Raw genomic sequence first — 20,558 nt, 5'->3', positions numbered from 1 at the left:
ATGACGGATGAAGCAAAAGGGACCTAAACAGCAGATTAGTACAGGCAATGAGAGAATTCTTGGCAAAGAGAAGTCTGCTAGTATCAAAGCTCCGTCTTAATATGAGGAAAAAAAACTTCTGAGAATGTACACCTGGAGAACAGCATTGTACGGTTAATGAATCATGAACTGTGAGAAAATAGGGAAAGAAGAGAAAAATAAGTCTGAGCTGTGGTGCTATAGAAGTATACTGAAAACTGCATGGAATATAAAGAATTAGGAGGTTCTCTGCAGAACTGACAAAGAAAGGAACATACGGAAAACACAGAGAAGAGGAAAGAACAGGATGATACAACACATGTAAAGACCAGGAAATAACTTCCATGGTACTAGTGGGAACTGAGACAGATAAAACGTGGAAGGTAAGACATAACTGGAATAGAGCCCACATCTAACAAATAATTGAGTATAAATAATAGGATAGGTAAAAAATTCTATTCACCAAGCGACAGCAGGAGAACACGTAAATAAAAGGTTGCTAGCTTCTGGAGTCAGTGACTGCTGCTTCTGGCAGATGTGTTGAAGGGGAAGGAGGAGGGTTGAAGGAAAAGGACTGGTGAGGTTTAAGAAAAGTAGTAGAGTTCGTAAAAGACACCCAGAACCCTGGGTCAGGAAGTCTTACCAGAGGGGATGAGAAGGAAAGAATGGTTGTTGGGAACTGCACCAGATGAGATTTGAAAACCTGAGAGTTTAAAGGTAGAAGATAGGGTAATATACAAGACAGGGATTACTGCTAGAACATTGTGCATGAGTTAATAAGAGCGAAAAGCTAACTGCATCATATGTGATAGAGGTGGGAGGGGGATGGCGAAAAATAGAGGTCAGGAAAAGAAAGCTGCAGAAAACCAAAAGGGAGTGAAGAAAGAAACAGGCCTAGTTACTGTGAAGAAATGCTGATACCAAAGAAATTAATGTAAATTAAGCCAGGTGGGTGGCGATAACCAAGGACACAGCGTCATTTCCCACCAGCGGAGTTCCAAGAGGGGAATAACAAAGATGGCATGTGTGGTGAAACAACCACAAGAAGTCACGACTGTGCTCTACAACAGGATATTGTGTGTTGGCAGTATACACTCCCTGCCTATGCCTATTCATCTTAACAGAGAGATCAAACAGTTTTTACATAATAGAGGACATGATTTCAGAAAGTCACAGCCTTGTCAAAGTAGCTGATTAATACATTCAAGACCAGGATAATGCTAAGTGACAACTGATGTACTCCAAAGCTGCTTTTTGCAGGAATCAGTAGTACCCGGGTTGTATGAGATGACTCAGGAAATTTGCTTTTGAACTAAGCTGGTGGGGTAACTGCATCCAGTGAAGGCGGATGTGAGAATGGTGTGTACTGCTGTAAACAATCTGCACCTTAACAAGTATCTTTGCCTTGAAGGATAAGGCTGGGGTATGGGAAGGAATGTTTGCATGGAAAGGATAGCAACTGTCAAAATGGATGTATTGTTCTTTGTCAGTAGATTTAATGTGAACATAAGTGTGTAGCTGACCCTTGGTGAGGATGAGACCAATGTTGAGGAAAGTGGCAGGGATTCAGAATTAGGAGCATGTGAAATTTAATTGGAAGAATATTTAGAGATTCCAGGAATTTTAACAGGTCAGCCTCACCAAGAGTCCCTATGGTAAAGATGTCATCAACGTATATAAACCAAACTAGGGCCTGATGGCTTATGGATCCCAGGAAAGCCCTCTCCAACTGACCCATGAAAAGGTTGGCATAGGAAGGAGCCATTCTGGTTCTCATTGCAGCATTCCTGATCTATTGGTATGTTTGCCCCTCAAAGGTGAAGTAGTTGTTTATAAGTATAAGGATGGTTAAGGGCAACAGGAAGGATATCGTAGGTTTGGAATCAGATGGGCATTGTCAGAGGAAATGTTCAGCAGCAGTCAGATCATGTACTTGGGGGATGTTGGTATAGAGGGAGGTGGCATCAATGGTGACAAGCAAAGTGTGAGGTGGGAATGGTTGGTTTGTGGGATTAAAGGGACCAGACTGCTATGGTCATCGGTCCCTTTTTCCAAAAAAAAAAAAAAAAAAACTAAAACCACCCAAAGAGAATAAAAAACGAACAACAGGAAAGACAGCAGATGACACAGGACAAGAAATACTCCGACAGAGATCAGACAAAACAAATTAAAACACACAGAGTGTGACGGTGGTTGGCCGATCATAGAGAAAAAAAAGAGGAAAAGCCAACCACCAAGAACACATTAAAGACTCAGTTTAAAATCAGAGGCTAAAAGCCAGAATCAACACTAAAAAACATAAACATTCAGATTAAACGATAAAAACCCCCTGCCCGAATAAAATGCAAAACTAAGTCCACCATGGCAGAGTCATCTATTAAAAGGGCAGAGAGCGTGTCAGGCAGTGCAAATGTCTGCCTGAGCACAGATAAAAGTGGACAGTCCAACAAAATGTGGACCACTGTCAATGCCAAGCCGCAGCGACAGAGAGGGGGGTCCTCACGGCGCAATAAGTGGCCGTGGGTCATCCGTGTGTGCCCAATACGCAGTCGGCAGAGGACGACAGACTCCTTGCGAGAGACTCGCAAGGAGGAGTCCCACACAGTCGTCGTCTCCTTCACGGCACGGGGTTTGTTAGGGGTGGCCAGACCGCGCCATTCAGCGTCCCAAAGCGAGATAACTTTGCGGCGTAAGACTGCCCTCAAATCAGTCTCCGGAAGGCCAATGTCTAGAGTGGGTTCACTGGTGGCCTGTTTGGCCAGGCGGTCAACACGTTCATTGCCCTGGATACCGACTTGACCGGGGGTCCACACAAAGACCACAGAGCGGCTGCAACGGGCAAGAGTATGCAGGGACTGATGGGTAGCCATCACCAGACGAGAACGAGGGAAACACTGGTCGAGAGCTCGTAAACCGCTCAGGGAATCGCTACAGATGACGAAGGACTCACCTGAGCAGAAGCGTATATACTCTAGGGCACGAAATATGGCGACCAGCTCAGCAGTGTAAATGCTGCAGCCATCTGGCAAGGAACGTTGTTCGGAATGGTCCCCTAGAGTTAGCGCATAACCGATACGACCAGCAACCATCGAACCATCAGTGTATACAACACCAGAGCCCTGATATGTGGCCAGGATGGAATAAAAGCGGCGGCGGAAGGCCTCTGGAGGGACTGAGTCCTTCGGGCCCTGTGCCAAGTTGAGCCGAAGGCAAGGGCGAGGAACACACCATGGGGGTGTACGCAAATTGGCCCGGAAAGGAGGTGGATCAGTGAAAACTCTAAGCCCGGAGAGAAGCTCTTTGACGCAGACCGCGATCGTACAACCTGACAGGTGCCGACGTTCTGGCAGATGGACGACCGATTGCAGGAACAGGAGACGATAGTTTGGATGCCCGGGCAAGCTAAAAACATGGGCAGCATAAGTGGCCGGCAAACATTGGCGCCGTAACTGCAGGGGAGGGACACCTGCCTCCACTAGTATGCTGTCCACAGGGCTGGTCCGGAAGGCAGCAGTGGCAAGTCGTATTCCGCTGTGTAAGATTGGGTCCAGCACCCGCAACGCAGACGGGGATGCTGAGCCATAAGCCAGGCTCCCATAATCCAGATGAGACTGGATAAATGCCTGGTAGAGCCGTAACAGGGTAGATCGGTCGGCACCCCGGCTGGTGTGGCTCAAGCATCGCAGAGCATTTAGATGCCGCTAACATGCCTGTTTAAGCTGCTGAATATAAGGCAGCCAAGTCAACCGGGTATCAAAAAGTACAACCAAAAACCTGTGGGTCTCCACCACAGCAAGAAGTTCGCCATCAAGATAAAGCCGCGGCGCAGGATGGACCATTCGGCGCCGGCAGAAATGCATAACGCGGGTCTTGGCAACCGAAAACTGAAAACCATGCGCTACAGCCAAAGATTGCGCCTTGCAGATTGCGCCCTCTGTAGCTGACGTTCAGCAGCTGCAATGCCAATAGAGCTATAGTAAAGGCAGAAGTCGTCAGCATACAGGGAAGTGGAGACAGAATTTCCCACGGCTGCAGCGAGACCATTCATTGCAATTAAAAACAGGCAGACACTGAGGTCAGATCCCTGTGGTACCCCGTTCTCCTGGACTCGAGAGGAACTATGGGAGGCTGCGACTTGGACGCGGAAGGTACGACACGACAGAAAATTGCGGATAAAGATCGGCAGAGGGCCCCGAAGACCCCATCCATGAAGCGTAGAAAGGATATGATGACGCCATGTCGTATCGTACGCCTTCCGCATGTTGAAAAGGACAGCGACCGGGTGCTGACGGCGGGCAAAGGCAGTACGAATGGCCGACTCCAGACTCACCAGATTGTCAGCGACGGAGCGGCCTTTACGGAACCCACCCTGAGACAGAGCCAGAAGGCCCCGTGACTCCAGTACCCAGTTCAACCGCCGGCTCACCATCCGTTCAAGCAACTTGCGAACAACGTTGGTGAGGCTAATGGGACGGTAGCTGTCCACCTCCAAAGGGTTCTTCACAGGTTTCAGAATGGGGATAACAATACTTTCCCGCCATGGTGACGGAAACTCACCTTCGACCCAAATGCGGTTGTAAAGGTCAAGGAGCCGTCGCTGGCAGTCCACTGAAAGGTGTTTCAGCATCTGACAGTGGATGCTATCTGGCCCAGGAGCGGTATCAGGACAAGCGGCGAGGGCACTGCGAAATTCCCACTCACTGAATGGAACATTGTAAGATTCAGGATGGTGGGTGCGAAAAGAAAGGCTCCGACGTTCCATCCGCTCTTTAATGGAGCGGAAGGCCAGTGGGTAATTGGAAGAAGCGGAACTCAGAGCAAAATGCTCTGCCAAGCTGTTGTCAATTTCGTCGGAGTCTGTACAAACTACTCCATTCAGTGAGAGCGCAGGACGCTGACAGGGGTCCGATAGCCATAGAGGCGTCGGATCTTGGCCCACACCTGCGATGGAGAGACATGGAGGCCAATGGTGGACACATACCGCTCCCAGCACTCCTGCTTGCTTCGGCGGATAAGGCGGCGGGCCCGCGCACGCAGCCGTTTGATGGTAATGAGGTGTTCAATGCAGGGATGTCGCTTGTGACGCTGTAGCGCCCGCCAGCGATCTTTAATCGCCTCAGCTATCTCAGGCGACCACCAAGGCACAGTCCTCTTCCGAGGGGACCCAGAAGAACGGGGAATGGAAGATTCTGCGGCAGTAATGATGACGTTGGTAACGGAGTGAACCACCGCATCAATGCCAGCATTAGAGAGAGGCTCAATAGCGGCAGTGGAGGAAAACAAGTCCCAGGCAGCCTTATTCATAGCCCATCTCCTGGGGTGCCCAGAAGAGTGACGCTGTGGCAGTGACAGAAAGATCGGGAAGTGGTCACTACCACACAGGTCATCATGCACTCTCCATTAGACAGACAGTAAGAGGCTAGGGCTGCAGATCGAAAGGTCGATGGCGGAGTACGTGCCATGCGCCACGCTGAAGTGTGTGAAGGAACCATCATTTAAAAGCGAAAGATTGAGCTGTGCCAATAAATGCTCAATGGTGGCACCTTGACCTGTCGCCACCAACCCAACCCACAGAGGGTTATGGGCACTGAAATCGCCGAGTAACAAGAAAGGTGGCGGCAATTGGGCTATCAGCGCGGCCAGGACATGCTGCGTGACATCAGCATCCGGTGGAAGGTAAAGACTGCAGACGGTAACAGCCTGTGGCATCCACACCCAAACAGAGACAGCCTCCAAAGCTGTTTGTAGAAGGACAGACTCGCTGTGAAGAGAGTTAAGGACATAGATGCAGACACCACCAGACACCCTTTCATAAGCTGCCCGGTTGTTATAATAACCCCGATAGCCACGGAGGGCGGAGGTTCACATTGCTGGAAACCAAGTTTCCTGAAGAGCAATGCAGAAGAAAGGGTGAAGGCTGATAAGTTGGCGGAGCTGATCTAGATGGTGGAAGAAACCACTGCAGTTCCACTGGAGGATGGTATTTTCCATGGCTGAGAAAGGCGTGACGGGACTGGGAAGGCAGATTACGCCGCTGGGTCACCTGCTGCCTCCGATTGAGCACCTGTGCTAGTGCTATCCATGGTGTCTGAGGGACCGGCGAGATCGAGGTCCTCAGCGGACGCTAGAATCTCCACCTCGTCCTCAGACGCAGAGCTGGAAGGTTGCGGTGGGGTGGCTGCCACCACGAGTTCCTTGGGCTTAGAGCTCTTCTTCTTGGATTTCTCACGCTGCTCCTTGGGTTTAACTGGCTGGGGGGCCTTCACCGATTCAGTCTCCGGGACTGAGGAGGATCGTGAAGCCCTTCGACCAGCTGATTGTGGGCACTTACGCCACTGATGGTTGTCAGCCTTCCTGCCGGTGGAAACCTGGGAAGGGAGGGACCCAAGGGACCCCTTGCGAGCGTGAGAAGCCGAAGAAGTTGGACACTTCTCCAGCTTAGAAGTGGGGACGGACGTCCCCGATGGGTGGTATGGTGTTGCTCCTGAGGTAGGTGGCGCAGGAGCAACCTGGTGTGTAGAGCCCCCCACTGGCAAGGGGGCAGGAGGAGTTGTACCACTTGTCGACCCGGCCGGAAGTCGCGAAACTGATGGGGCGAGCACAGGTGTTATAGCAGCGGCGTAGGAAGATGTCATTCTCACAGGATGTAATCGGTCGTATTTCCTTTTGGCCTCAGTATAAGTCAGTCCGTCCAGGGTCTTATATTCCATGATTTTGCACTCTTTCTGGAAGATTCTGCAGTCTGGCAAGCAAGGCGAATGGTGCTCCCCGCAGTTGACACAGATGGGAGACGGGGCACATGGAGTATCGGGATGAGTTGGGCGTCCGCAATCTCGACATGTGAGGCTGGAAGTGCAGCGGGAAGACATATGGCCGAACTCCCAGCACTTTAAGCACCGCATCGGGGGAGGGATATAGGGCTTGACGTCACATCGGTAGACCATCACCTTGACCTTTTCCGGTAACGTATCACCCTCGAAGGCCAAGATGAAGGCACCAGTAGCAATCTGATTTTCCTTTGGACCCCGATGAACGCGCAGGACGAAATGTACACCTCTGCGCTCTAAGTTGGCACGCAGCTCATCATCAGACTGCAAAAGAAGGTCCTTATGGTGAATAACTCCCTGGACCATATTTAAACTCTTATGGGGTGTGATCGTAACAGCAACATCCCCCAACTTGTCACAAGCAAGTAACCGTCGTGACTGGGCAGAGGATGCCGTTTGTATCAGGACCGATCCAGAGCGCATTTTGGACAAGCCCTCCGACTCCCCAAACTTGTCCTCTAAAAGCACGACGAAGAACTGAGGCTTTGTGGAGAGAAAAGACTCCCCATCAGCTCTCGTACAAACTAAGAATCGGGGCGAATAACTGCTACTGCCATCCTGAGACTTACGTTCCTCCCATGGTGTGGCCAGGGAGGGGAATGTTTTCGGATTGTACTTCTGAGCGTTAAATTGAGCCCGAGAACGCTTAGAAACTGCTGGCAGCTGGCCACCAGCGAGAGACAATGTACCACGCTTCATTGCGGGTCATCCGCCCTGATGCCACCTACTCCGACCAAGGGCCCTCCCCATAGGCGCCACCCAGCCACAGCAAAGGCCACCTGGCAGGATGGCCATTGCCGGGAGTCCCGATGCCCCAGGGAGATGGGCATCTACTCCTTGGCATACGTGGGGAGTTAATGGCGCAGGCATCAGTAGAGCGAACCCTGTGTTGTCAGTGGGCTAGAACCAACAGGGTACATGGTGGCCCCACCACAACGGACTGGCTACCGTGCTGGATCCTAGGTGCAAAAATGTCCAAGGTCGTCGTCGCAGCTAAAAGCAACACTGCACAGTGCAGCGTGGTAATCACACCTAAGGACGTATCCATGCCCAAGAGATGGAAAACGAGCGGGGCATCATTGCAATGACGAGAAAGCCAGCTAAAAGTCTCAATGCACGACGGATACAGTGCACCATGTAAGGCGCCCTTCCCCAATTGGCTTGCTCTTCAGAATAATTTAGAAAGATGGAGGTCAAACCCGAGAGGGGACCATCACATAAGTCCGAAACGTGTGAGACTCCTTTTAGTCGCCTCTTACGACAGGCAAGAATACCACGGGTCTATTCTTACCCCCCGAACCCGCAGGGGGTGTGTGAGGTGGGAGTGATACGTGCACAGATTTCAGATGATCTGGGCAATGGCTGGTGTCTTTAATACAAGAGGGACATCTTTTTACTGTGGGTTGCAGGTGTTGATCAACTAAGGCAGATATATGTTGGGTGGGTGCTTTGAAGCCAGCAACTATGGGATAGACATGGTGACTGGGTTTGTAGATCTTAGGAAGAAGGTAAAAGGTTGGGAAGCATGATTTGTAATGGATATGAAGTTCTGTGAACTGAAGTCTCAGTCCCTGTAAAGGGCCTGAGGTTTTATTTGGGTGGTCTCCTGTTGCCGCTTGATGATTAGATTGATTTACCTATCCAGTTACTTACATTTTCACAAAATTGATTATTTTCATTGGTAAATAATTAAGTATGTATGGTACACATGTTACTCTGTGATGAAGAAGTTGACACAAGAGAGAAATTCATGGCAGACTGCGTCCAACTAGGGAGGGGGGAAAAAAAGAAAAGAAAAGAAAAAGGGGGGGGGGGGGGGTACTTTCGGTCTGCTTGACTGTTGTTCAAGTGAACAGGTTGGGAAAGGAGGAAGATTACTGTTCAACTAACCTCTTGTCAATGATGAGGCCATGACAGGCAGACTACAAGTTATTTTAAAACAAGAATATGATAAGTAATTGGCTGCATCCTTTCTAAAGGAAGCATCCTGACATTCAGCTTAATCAATTTAAAGAAATCACAGAAAATCAAAGCTGATTGGTTAGACAGCACTTCATGCCGTACTACTCCTGAATATAAGCCCAGTGAGCTGAACATTGCACAGCCTCATTTAGTATCTGTCCATGGGAGTCTGATCTTGCAATTACACTCATACACAGTGTACACTTGGCATATTATCTGATTAAATCATCCCTTGTGTTAAATAGGTGCTTCAGATGTTATACTTTCTTTACTATCAGATTTCCATAAATACGTAGGTTGGAATTTAAATAGTGGCAACACCGCTGTGGAGACACTATGGAATGGACTATACTACTGTCGCTGATAGCACACGTTGTTGACATACCTACCTTACCTCCGAGCAAATGGACTTGCCCGTCCCACATCACCGGCATGCCCACAATCGAGGGAAACAGTCACTTGTGAGTGAGCGGTCTAACGTAACAGTGACACTATGTTTTCGAAACAGGAACAACAGAGTTGGATCACGACTGAATGTGCCAGAGGTCGTACAGCACGACAGTGTCGTCAAGGTCTTCAAGAGGCTTGCCGGGAATCGGCATTGCCGTACAGAACAGTCACACATTGGGTAAAAGCCTTCAACAAAGGTTGGCAAACTGTGGCGCACATGCATCGGGCAGGTCGGCCTGCCATTTCTGAAGAAGAACTGCTGTTGCTGCATTAGTGGACAGTGCTTGACACCATACGATTTGTTTTAGAAGGATCAACTGCGACCAGCTTTGCGAAAGAAGCGGCAATACTTTCTGCGCAACTCACCAATCATTCTGTACGACAATGCGTGGGCGCATACAGTGCAAACTGTGGCTGCTCTGTTCGGTTGATGGGACTGGGAAGTACTGTACCATCCACCATACTCCCCAGACTTAAGTCCTTATGACATTGATTTGAGTCCGAAGATGAAGGAACCACTTTGTGGCATTCGCTTCAGAACTGTTCCAGAGATTCAACAAGCAGTAGACCACTCCATTTGCACCATCAACAGAACAGGCTCTGCTAATGGTATATTACACCGTCCACGTTGCTGGCAACTGTTTCTACACAACGCTGGTGACTACTTTGAAGGACAGTAACAGGTGCAAACACATAACTCTTTTGTATTGGTTGTGAATAAATAGTTGCCACTATTTAAGCTCCAACCCTCGTATTTATGAGCGTGTGTTAGTTAATAGACCACATCCAACATCTTTTCGTTCCTTGACCATTAACAAGATGTGAAAATTGAGGAATCTGTTGTAATGTTTGTCTATTATTCTTTTCTGTGTTACTTTCATTCTGATATTTCAGTGTTCCATGTTTTATTAAAATATTTTGTTTTATTACAGTAAGTTATGTGAGCTAGGCCTACAAGTCCTAACATGTTACAAATGTGATACAGATGTTCAGCTAAATAACAAATTAAATAAGTAGTGACAGCCTTACTCAGTAAGTCTGGTTTCTTGTTTGGAAAACAGCATATCTCAAAACATCCCAATGGTAGTGCGAGTGAACTGTTTTTCTCGTAATGTCTAAGATATGTATCAACTTTGTGTTCTTTGAGGCCACATCAAAACTACACGACAACTCTAATACGTGCAGAAAAGTTCCAACTGAAGAAAAGAATTGGAAGACTTGGGATTACAGAAGTGTCTGATTCCACCCGTCTGCTCTGATGCATGACGTCATCAATATGGCAGAAATGGCTACTCTAAGCGTCTCCAATATGTCGCCTATGATGTCACTACATATACACGGCAACAACACAAAGATATGTATAAATACAATCAAACTAACAAGACAACCATGGAAAATTGGGGTTTTTTGGGTGGGGACAAGCTAAATATAACAGGGGGAAAAAAACCACCATGATCCCAAAACACACAAAAAGATGAACAAAAAATAATTATAAAAATCTATAGGAATCGGACACTACCCTTGACCTATATAAGTCAACCACAGCTGACGATACCAAAACACCACCACCTACAGCAAAAACTATGGAAATTAGGTCCAGACATTTCCCTTGACCATTGCTGATGCTCTGACGATACCAAAACACCAACGCCTACAGCGAAAACTACAGAAATTGGAATCAGACATTTCCCTTGACAACTGCTGACGATACCAAAACACCAATACCTACATATAAAACTACGAAAATTGGAATAGGACATTTTCCTCAATCTTTATAGGTCAATCACAACTACTGATACAAAAAAACAAACACCTACAACTACGAAAAAGGGGGCAATCCGTACCAAGTAGTCCAGCACTGGTTTGTCTTTTAATATGTCTGCTTGTGTCTGTATATGTGTGTGTGTGTGTGTGTGTGTGTGTGTGTGTGTGTGTGTGTGTGTGTGTGTGTGTGCGCGCGCGAGTGTATACCCGTCCTCTTTTCCCCCTACGGTAAGTCTTTCCACTCCCAGGATTGGAGTGACTCCTTACCCTCTCCTTTAAAACCCACATCCTTTCGTCTTTCCCTCTCCTTCCCTCTTTCCTGACGAAGCAACCGTTGGCTGCGAAAGCTAGAATTTTATGTGTATATTTGTGTTTGTTTCTGTGTCTATCGATGTCCCAGCGCTTTCGTTTGGTAAGTCACATCATCTTTGTTTTTCGAATATGATGATTTGATAGAAAAACTAAAAACTAAATGTATTACTTCAAACGAAGAGGATAAAATTATGACTATCAGTTTACTGCCAAATTCTTGGAGTCGAGCAAAAGTTAGTGATGAATTTAATGTGTCAGAACATCTTGTTAAGTTAACAAAGCAATTAGTAAAAGACTACCAGCATTACAAAAGAAAAGAGCATCTAATTTGGTAGATGAAAACACAATCAATAAATTTATTAAGTATTATGACAATGACAATAACAGCCATTTGATGTCTGGCAAAAAACACTGTGTGTCTGTGAAAGAAAATGGTTCTAAGATTCAAAGACAAAAAAGGTTAATATTGTGTAATTTAAATGAACTATTCACTGAATTTAAAAAAGAAAATCCTGACATTAAAATTGGAAGATCAAAGTTTTGCGAGTTAAGACCAAGATGGTGTATTGTTGCAGGGGCACCTGGCACCCATAATGTTTGTGTTTGTTTGTATCATCAGAACGTAAAGTTGACGATAGGTGGGGCTAATCTTAGAATTGACTATAAAGACCTTTTGAAAGTTATGGTATGCAATATTGACAGTTACAATTGTATGATCAAGGGAAAATGTGAAGATTGTCCAGGCAAACAAGACTTACTTGACATGTTTGAAGAATCCGAAGGAGATGATTTGATGCATGACAATATAAAATACAAACAATGGGTAACACAAGACAGAAGGATGAAGGATATCAGACGGATGCCATATTCCTTGACTTCCGGAAAGCATTTGACTTGCTGCCCCACTGCAGACTCGTAACTAAGGTACGAGCATATGGGATTGGTTCCCAAATATGTGAGTGGCTCGAAGACTTCTTAAGTAGTAGAACCCAGTACGCTGCCCTCGATGGTGAGTGTTCATCGGATGTGAGGGTATCATCTGGAGTGGCCCAGGGAAGTGTGGTAGGTCCGCTATTGTTTTCTATCTATATAAATGATCTTTTGGATAGGGTGGATAGCAATGTGCGGCTGTTTGCTGATGATGCTGTGGTGTACGGGAAGGTATCGTCGTTGAGTGACTGTCGGAGGATACAAGATGACCTGGACAGGATTTGTGATTGGTGCAAAGAAAGGCAGCTAACTCTAAATATAGATAAATGTAAATTAATGCAGATGAATAGGAAAAAGAATCCCGTAATGTTTGAATACTCCATTAGTAGTGCAGCGCTTGACACAGCCACGTTGATTAAATATTTGGGTGTAACATTGCAGAACGATATGAAGTGGGACAAGCATGTAATGGCAGTACTGGGGAAGGCGAATAGTCGTCTTCGGTTTATTGGTAGAATTTTGGGAAGATGTGGTTCATCTGTAAAGGAGACCGCTTATAAAACACTAATACAACCTATTCTTGAGTACTGCTCAAGCGTTTGGGATCCCTATCAGGTCGGATTGAGGGAGGACATAGAACCAATTCACAGGCGGGTTGCTATATTTGTTACTGGTAGGTTTGATCATCATGCGAGTGTTACGGAAATGCTTCAGGAACTCGGGTGGGAGTCTCTAGAGGAAAGGAGGCGTTCTTTTCGTGAATCACTACTGAGGAACTTTAGAGAACCAGCATTTGAGGCTGACTGCAGTAAAATTTTCCTGCCGCCAACTTATATTTCATGGAAAGGCCACAAAGATAAGATAAGAGAGATTAGGGCTCGTACAGAGGCACATAGGCAGTCATTTTTCCCTCATTCTGTTTGGGAGTGGAACAGGAAAAGAAGATGCTAGTTGTGGTACAAGGTACCCTCTGCCACGCACCGTATGGTGGATTGCGGCGTATGTTTTAGATGTAGATGACAGAACTGAAAAGGCGACAGTCATAAAATCACGAGAACAGTTTTTTGAAGTGTTGGAGGGTAACCTTGAAAATCCGTAAATGCATCATTTTATTGCAAAAGCTCAAAGTAAATTTTTGAAAGACAAAAAGCAAACTTTGGCAGCTGATGAATGCTTAGTTCTTGCTGACTTTTCAGAAAATTATTGCTTTGTTGTTCAAGATAAGTACAAGGGCACCACTAGGTAAACAAACAGGCCACAGTTCATCCACTCGAATTCTATTATAAAGATGAAGATAAACTAATGAGTCACAGCTTTTGGGTCATAAGTGACCACCATGAACACAACACTACAGCAGTGCACATTTTTCAACTGAAATTAACAAACTACATTAAACACCCTTCCATACAAAAAAAAAAAAAAAAAAACAGATTTACTTTTCGGATGGGGCAGCAAGTCGTCAATATAAAAACAAAACAAAAAATTATTAATATCTCCTTTCATAAAGAAGATTTTGGGTTTGATGTAGAATGGCACTTTTTCGCTTCATGCCATGGGAAGAATGCTTGTGATGGTGTCGGGGGTACAACAAAGCGGGCTGTCACAAAAGCAAGTCTGCAGCGGACCGATGACAATTGTATCATAACACCTCAAGAAAAGTTTGAATTCTGTAAAAAACATATCAAAGGAATTATCTATGTTTTTATACAATGTGAGAAAATACAATAAGTCCATGACAGTGTCTTGAAGGAAAGGTACAACACTTACCAGAAGGTTAAAGGCACTCAATCTTTTCAATGTTTTGTACCCCATTCACACAACTTATTGAAGTGTAAGATCACATCAACTTCACCTGATAGTGAACTTCATCAGTGTGGAAAACTTGTACAACTGGTTCTTCAATATAAAGACATAGTGGCTTGTGTTTACGAAGAACAGTGGTGGATTGGCAAAGTTGATAATATTGACTGCCAAAACCAAGATTTACATGTTGTATTTTATCACCCTCCAGGACCAAGTACATCCTTTAAAAATATTGAGAAGGATCAAGTTTGGATGCCACTTAAAAATGTACTAAGGAAGCTGTCTCCCATGGAATTTACAACTGTGACTGGGCAAACTTATAATGCAACACCCAAGTTGAGTGAACAAATTTCTCAAATGTTCAATGAACGATGTACTAAAAACAAATAACAAGAGAACAATATAATGTAATTAGTAGAATTATTTGCAATAAAGTAAGTAATCATTTATATGATTAAATTATATACTGTAACTGATATATTTCATTCCATAAGGCTAGATATAGCGGATGTTAAAAAAAGTTTTTTTGATTCGTGTTTGTAATTTTTTTCCATAACTTCCAATTGAATCTCAAAGTTGAAATTTATATTTAAGTTTGATATCATAAAGGTCTACTAACTGAAAATTTCAGATTTTTATCTGGTCCCCAACAAAGATATTGCGGGCCACAAAATGGAAAATTTTTAAAAAATCCATTTTTTAAAATAGTGTATTTTTTTAGTGTCAGCTGCTCACCATTGATACTCTATAAAAAGTAACTATACTATACAGTGTAATAGCAGAAAAATTATTGAAGCTGAGAAATTAATCTTTCTTTGGAAAACTACTGTTCAAAAATTGAGTTTTTTTAATTTGTGGCTGATAACTTTGAACTATTAAAATTATATTAAAGAATACATTCAGCTAAGTGATAATGATGTTTATTTGTAGCCCAGAGTGTGTTGAACTAAATGCATTTTATCTGAAAGGCTTAGGACAATCCACTAATGAATAATTGTAAAAAATGTAGATGCCTGCAAATACGAAAAAACGCATGTGGCCTGGAACATATATGGCTGCCATTTCAAAATAATAAATTCTTTTAAAAAAATATTTTTGTGGCTACTTAACATTGGAGAATTCACCCAGCAAATATAAAATTTTTCCGAGATGGTCAAGCAACAAATTATTTTTTTCTTGGAGCACTTGGTATGGATTGACCCAAAAGAAAACGAAAACCACATCATCACTTAAATTCAAAAGTCAAACACTCCTACATAAATTAAAAGACATTCAATACACAATAAATACACAGAAAATTATAACAAACAGTCCCAAAAAAACAATTACTTATCACCAACAGACACAAGACGACATCTACAAACACAACCAACTTAAACTCCGCACCATAATGACATCATACACAACACTCTTATGTCATGGACACTTACATTGACCCGAGGACTTGAATTCTAATAGTCACACACATGTAAAACTTGTCCACTCAGTTTCAATACACAAGAAGTTAAGGGAAGCTACTTGTTTCTCCAGCAATATTAAGCACTCTGATAAAGGTACAGTAATTAACAATAAATACAAATAATTCAGCTACAGACACAACATAAGCTCGTGGTCTTGCGGTAGCATAGCGTTCTCACTTCCAGCGCACAGGGTCCCGGGTTCGATTCCCGGCGGGGTCAGGGATTTTTCCTGCCTCAAGATGACTGGGCGTTGTTTTGTCATCTGCATCAACATCATTCATCCCCATTATGGTCGGAGGAAGGCAATGGCAAACCACCTCCACTAGGACATTGCCTAGTACTGTGGTGCGGCTCTCCCGCATTGTCCCCTACCCTCCTCGGAGTATGGCACCTCATCATCATCAACAACAACTACAACTACACCAGCACCAACACCAACAACATAACACCAGTATGACCAAAGCACTAAAACACAAAGTCACCAAAGCACACACCTGTCTACTACACATGTAGTAGAAGTTAGATAGACTAGTAGTTTTTTTTAGATATGCAAAATGTCACAGGTTGCTATTAATATTGTCTACTAAGTCATTACTACATAATATGAATACAAGCATCTCAGCACACTTTCTTGGGACTCCCCTTAAGTCATTTCTTCATTTGTTTATGACTCATAATGTAAGATAATTTGCTGGCTCCTCCCAACTAAGAAATACCCCCCAAAACTACTGTCTTAATGTCATCAACATCTATCTGTTGTAACTTATGCTCAGCTCAGGTGTAATGAGCTATTGTGAATAGAAGCAGGACGCATCCTGAAAAAACAGTACATGTGAAACCCTACTCGAGCTTTTCTCACAGATAGTCATGAAAGCCTGGTGCCAAGACAATCAAATGGATACAGTATTCCTTTACTACCAAAAAGCATTTGACTCACTGCCACATCAGTGTTTATTAATGAAAGTATAATAATATGGGGTATCAAACTTCCTGGCAGATTAAAACTGTGTGCCCGACCGAGACTCGAACTCGGGACTCTGCCAGGAAGTTTCATATCAGCGCACACTCCGCTGCAGAGTGAAAATCTCATTCTGGAAATATGGGGTATCAATCAAAATTTGAGATGGAACTCAGGATTTCTTAGTTGGGAGGAGGCAGCAAATTATCTTGCATTATGAGTCATAAACAAATGAAGAAATCACTTAAGGGGAGTCCCAAGAAAGTGTGCTGAGACACTTGTATTCATATTATGTAGTAATGACTTAGTACACAATATTAATAGCAACCTGTGACATTTTGAATATGTTCCAGTTATCTAAAAAAACTACTAGCCTATCTGAAAAAAGATGGACAAATATCCTCATAAGGTTTCAATGAGATAAAAGATAGACAACTTGCTTTAAATGTACAGAAATGTATAGCATATGCACTTCATAAAACGAATCAACATAATATCCAGTGATTTCAATGTGAATAAGCACTACTGTAATCCGTCAACTCTTAAAAATACCTGTATACAACAATCCCTAGCAATATAAAATGGAATCATTACACAGCACAAGTAAATGTACAGCAGGTGGCAAACTTCAGCTGGAAAAATGCACTAAGTTCACAAGCGGCACTGCTTGCTAATTGGTCATGCAGTCCATCCTAAACTACTGCTCATGCGCGTGTGATCAATTTCTTTATAATCAATGTAAGTCACCCAAGTTGCAAAAGTCACAAAACAGCACTTACTTTTCAAAGTCACTGGGGCACGAGAAAAGCAGGTTTTTTTAATGAATTTGAAAAAGTAATTCCTGCTGAGTGTCTCCCTATTAATTCCCTATGAAAATTTGTAAGTCATGGTAACATATAAGTTTTCCGATGCATTTAGCGAAATATTGTCTATACCTAACAACCATCTACGGGAAACACTAAATCGTGACCGGTATTACCAAAACCATTTCAGTGTCTAATACTCTTTAATGGTGGGCTCATTATCGCAGATCTGGTTTACAGCGCTTTAAACAACTTAATATAAGTACATAAATAACAGCAACTGGTCACTTACCCAACATCAGCACCGCTATCCCATTCTAGGCGTCGAGCAGAAGCAACGCTCGATGCTGACGACGGTGACGGTACTCTACCGACGCCACCATCTGAACTCGTCAAAAAAACTTCCTGCGTATCTTGCGACCCTAGACCCTCTTTCACTGGCTCTCCACTAGTAAGGGGGAAATAACTGCTGAATTTACTTCCTGTCGTTTCACCTTTTGTATCAGGTATTGTTCCTTTGTCACTTGATCTATGTCCAGAATGGAGTGATACAGGGACAGGACCATCGTTCTCCGAAAATTCTTTCTCATAACTGCTTGAAGAACCTGACAGTGCATTTGAATTTCGTCTTCCCATACCGGAATTCTTGCTTTTCTTACGTCTCTCTGGTAAGTGGGACATTCTGTACTATTGATGTTAATAAATTACCGCATCAGGTAGATTAATTTCTACACAAACGTCACGTCAGACCTGAATCACCACCATAAGACATTCGACATTTTGCTCAGATATAATAATTTTTCTTCTTCCCATAGATTAATACGTCTGCAGTACCCTCACACTAAAATTATATTAAAGGTTTCAACTACAATAACAAACTGAACATCACTTTCCTTGACACTTAGAAACACATGCAAACTGCAAAGTGTCTGTTGTCAACATATATTTGAAAAGTGGAAACAATCGCGTCGATTGGCCAAAGCTCATAACATCTAAGATAGTGTCTACATAACCATCATTAGTCGATACCTTTCAGTTAAAAAGCACAAAAAAGCCACCAATTTTAACTAACATTTCACAGTTATGTGAAACACGCTGGACAAGTAGTATGAGTAGTTATTGTCTAGTTACCGGATGGGAAATATATGCATATAGCAACACCTATATAGGCCTTAAACAGTAATACCCTAAGCATATCACACATGAAATTTTCACTCTACAGCGGAGTGTGCGCAGATATGAAACTTCCTGGCGGATTAAAACTGTGTGCCGGACCGAGACTCGAACTGGGGACCTTGCCTTTCGCGGGCAAGTGCTCTACCGAGTTCGAGTCTCGGTCCGGCACAGACTCTAAATCTGCCAGGAAGTTTAATATCACACATAGTTGCATTTTCAGTCATTTAAGTTACTACGTAGCCCTTTGATTCAGAAGCCATTTTAGCGTTGTTTTTCTGACGGGAAGCTGACGACAGGTCAAATGAAAACTGCCAATGAAAGGTTTCAATGTGACGTAGAAAGTGTCACCAAAAAACACCGTTTAAATTCGCATTATAAAACAGATGTTGTCAACTTTGGACAAATACGAGGAATAATGAAGCTTCCAGCTCGACTGATTCGAATACTGGATTTCGCTATACTGGTGCAGAAGTAACTGTAGCATTAGAAACATCGCGCTGTAAATCAACAGGACGATCATATCATTTCAACACCAGAACCAGTGTTTGCCGCATTAAATGTGGTAAATGAACCATCAGGCGCTCGTACACCACTATTAGAAGAAAGTGAAATATGTTGAAGTACAAAAAAGGTACACTCAGCAACATCAATCAAAAAAGGTGGATAAACAGAAATGAAACCAATGATGACTGAGGACTGTGAGAGAATATAAGCAGATTTCCAATAAAGAAAAATAACGTTAAAACCGTTTACAAAAACATTCAACACCGAGGCAACAAAAACCTAAAATTGATCCTGGGTGAAACACAATTAGATGTATTATGCTTTAGTGAGCATGGGCTAAATGAGGAAGAACTTTGCAATCGTATATCAAGAGACTATTATCTGGTTAATCGTTTCTGCAGATTACGCTAAAAGTAAAACAACAGCTTCCAAAATACAGAGTATCGTAAATATATTAACTTGCTACCATTCACAGAAAAACAAGTTAAAATTTACTAGCTTAATGAATGAAGAAATAATTATTTTGATTGCCCATAGATTTCCAAGTGGTAGTACTGAATCATATCTGAAAAAAAGAAACAAAAGCATTACAGAGGATAAAAATGGTGGATAGTATAATATGTGGAAGCTACAATATAGACATGTGCAAAGAATCGAAAGGAAAACCAGAATTAAAAAAAACATTATTACAGAAAATCATCAAAATAACCATCAATGTGCCAACGATGATGACTGATTAAAGACAGAAACCGTTGACAACATTATAACCAATACTGATAACGGTGATTGTGAAGCAAAAGTTTTGAAAATACTAGTCTCCGATCATCAGGTGAAAATCTGTTATATTTATGAGAATAGGAGCTAAAAAAAGAGAATCAAACGATGGGAAGAGAGCAGATATATAATTCAGTGTAAAACAACGGCAGATAAAGTCACTCTGGCCAACAAGGTGAAGGTTTGGAGAGCAGTAGCTGTTGGCTTTCATTGTCTTGTAAGGCCGATACCTTATGGACAGCGCAAATACTTTGAGAACCTTAATTCCAACTGCTCTATCGTACTTTTCTCCAAACCAGATCTCATTACTTGTTATTTAACTCAAAGAGTGGATTCACCTTTTCATGGAACATGTGGGGAGCTTGGTGTCTCTAATTACCATTGTCCTCAGTAGACACATCTGACTGCTATGATATATGCAAAGAAAATGAAACGAAACAATGTCATTCATATCGCATAGGGTTATCGCACACATAATTTTAACCAAAAGTGATCCAGAACACTCAGAAAAAGTAGAGTGAGGTATCGTTTCAATAGTATAGAATAGCATGGTGATGTTGTTATAATTACCATTACAACCAATAAAGTAGAGAAAGTAGTAACAAATGGAAAAAAAATGAAGAATTGACATGGGTTCAAACATACTATCTTCTACATCAAATTCCACAACACAACCTCTATACCACGGAAACGAATGGAACATTGCTATGTGGTTAGTTTTTGTTCAAAATACTTGCTTAATTTATGTTTACCAACGCACATGGAATTGTCACAGCAGCTTAAGGATGTGTTCCATAATTAAAAATTTAGTACGAAT

At 43.3% G+C, this 20,558-nt stretch overlaps 1 protein-coding gene across 2 annotated transcripts in view; it reads right to left on the bottom strand.

Moving 5' to 3' along the window:
* LOC124711787 overlaps window positions 1-18,165 on the bottom strand; it is an 83,181-nt gene extending 65,016 nt beyond the window's left edge. For both annotated transcript variants that reach the window (XM_047242002.1, XM_047242003.1), the window contains exon 1: window positions 17,580-18,165. In XM_047242002.1, the coding sequence (XP_047097958.1) occupies window positions 17,580-17,968 (389 nt within the window). In that variant the 5' untranslated portion in view covers window positions 17,969-18,165. The remainder of the gene's footprint in view (window positions 1-17,579) is intronic.
* Between the last annotated feature and the right edge of the window lie 2,393 nt (window positions 18,166-20,558).

The sequence above is a fragment of the Schistocerca piceifrons genome, chromosome 8 (genome assembly GCF_021461385.2).
Source record: "Schistocerca piceifrons isolate TAMUIC-IGC-003096 chromosome 8, iqSchPice1.1, whole genome shotgun sequence".
Classification (NCBI taxonomy): domain Eukaryota; kingdom Metazoa; phylum Arthropoda; class Insecta; order Orthoptera; family Acrididae; genus Schistocerca; species Schistocerca piceifrons.
Note: the sequence above shows the minus strand (reverse complement) of the source record. Positions and strands in the feature narration are given on the sequence as shown.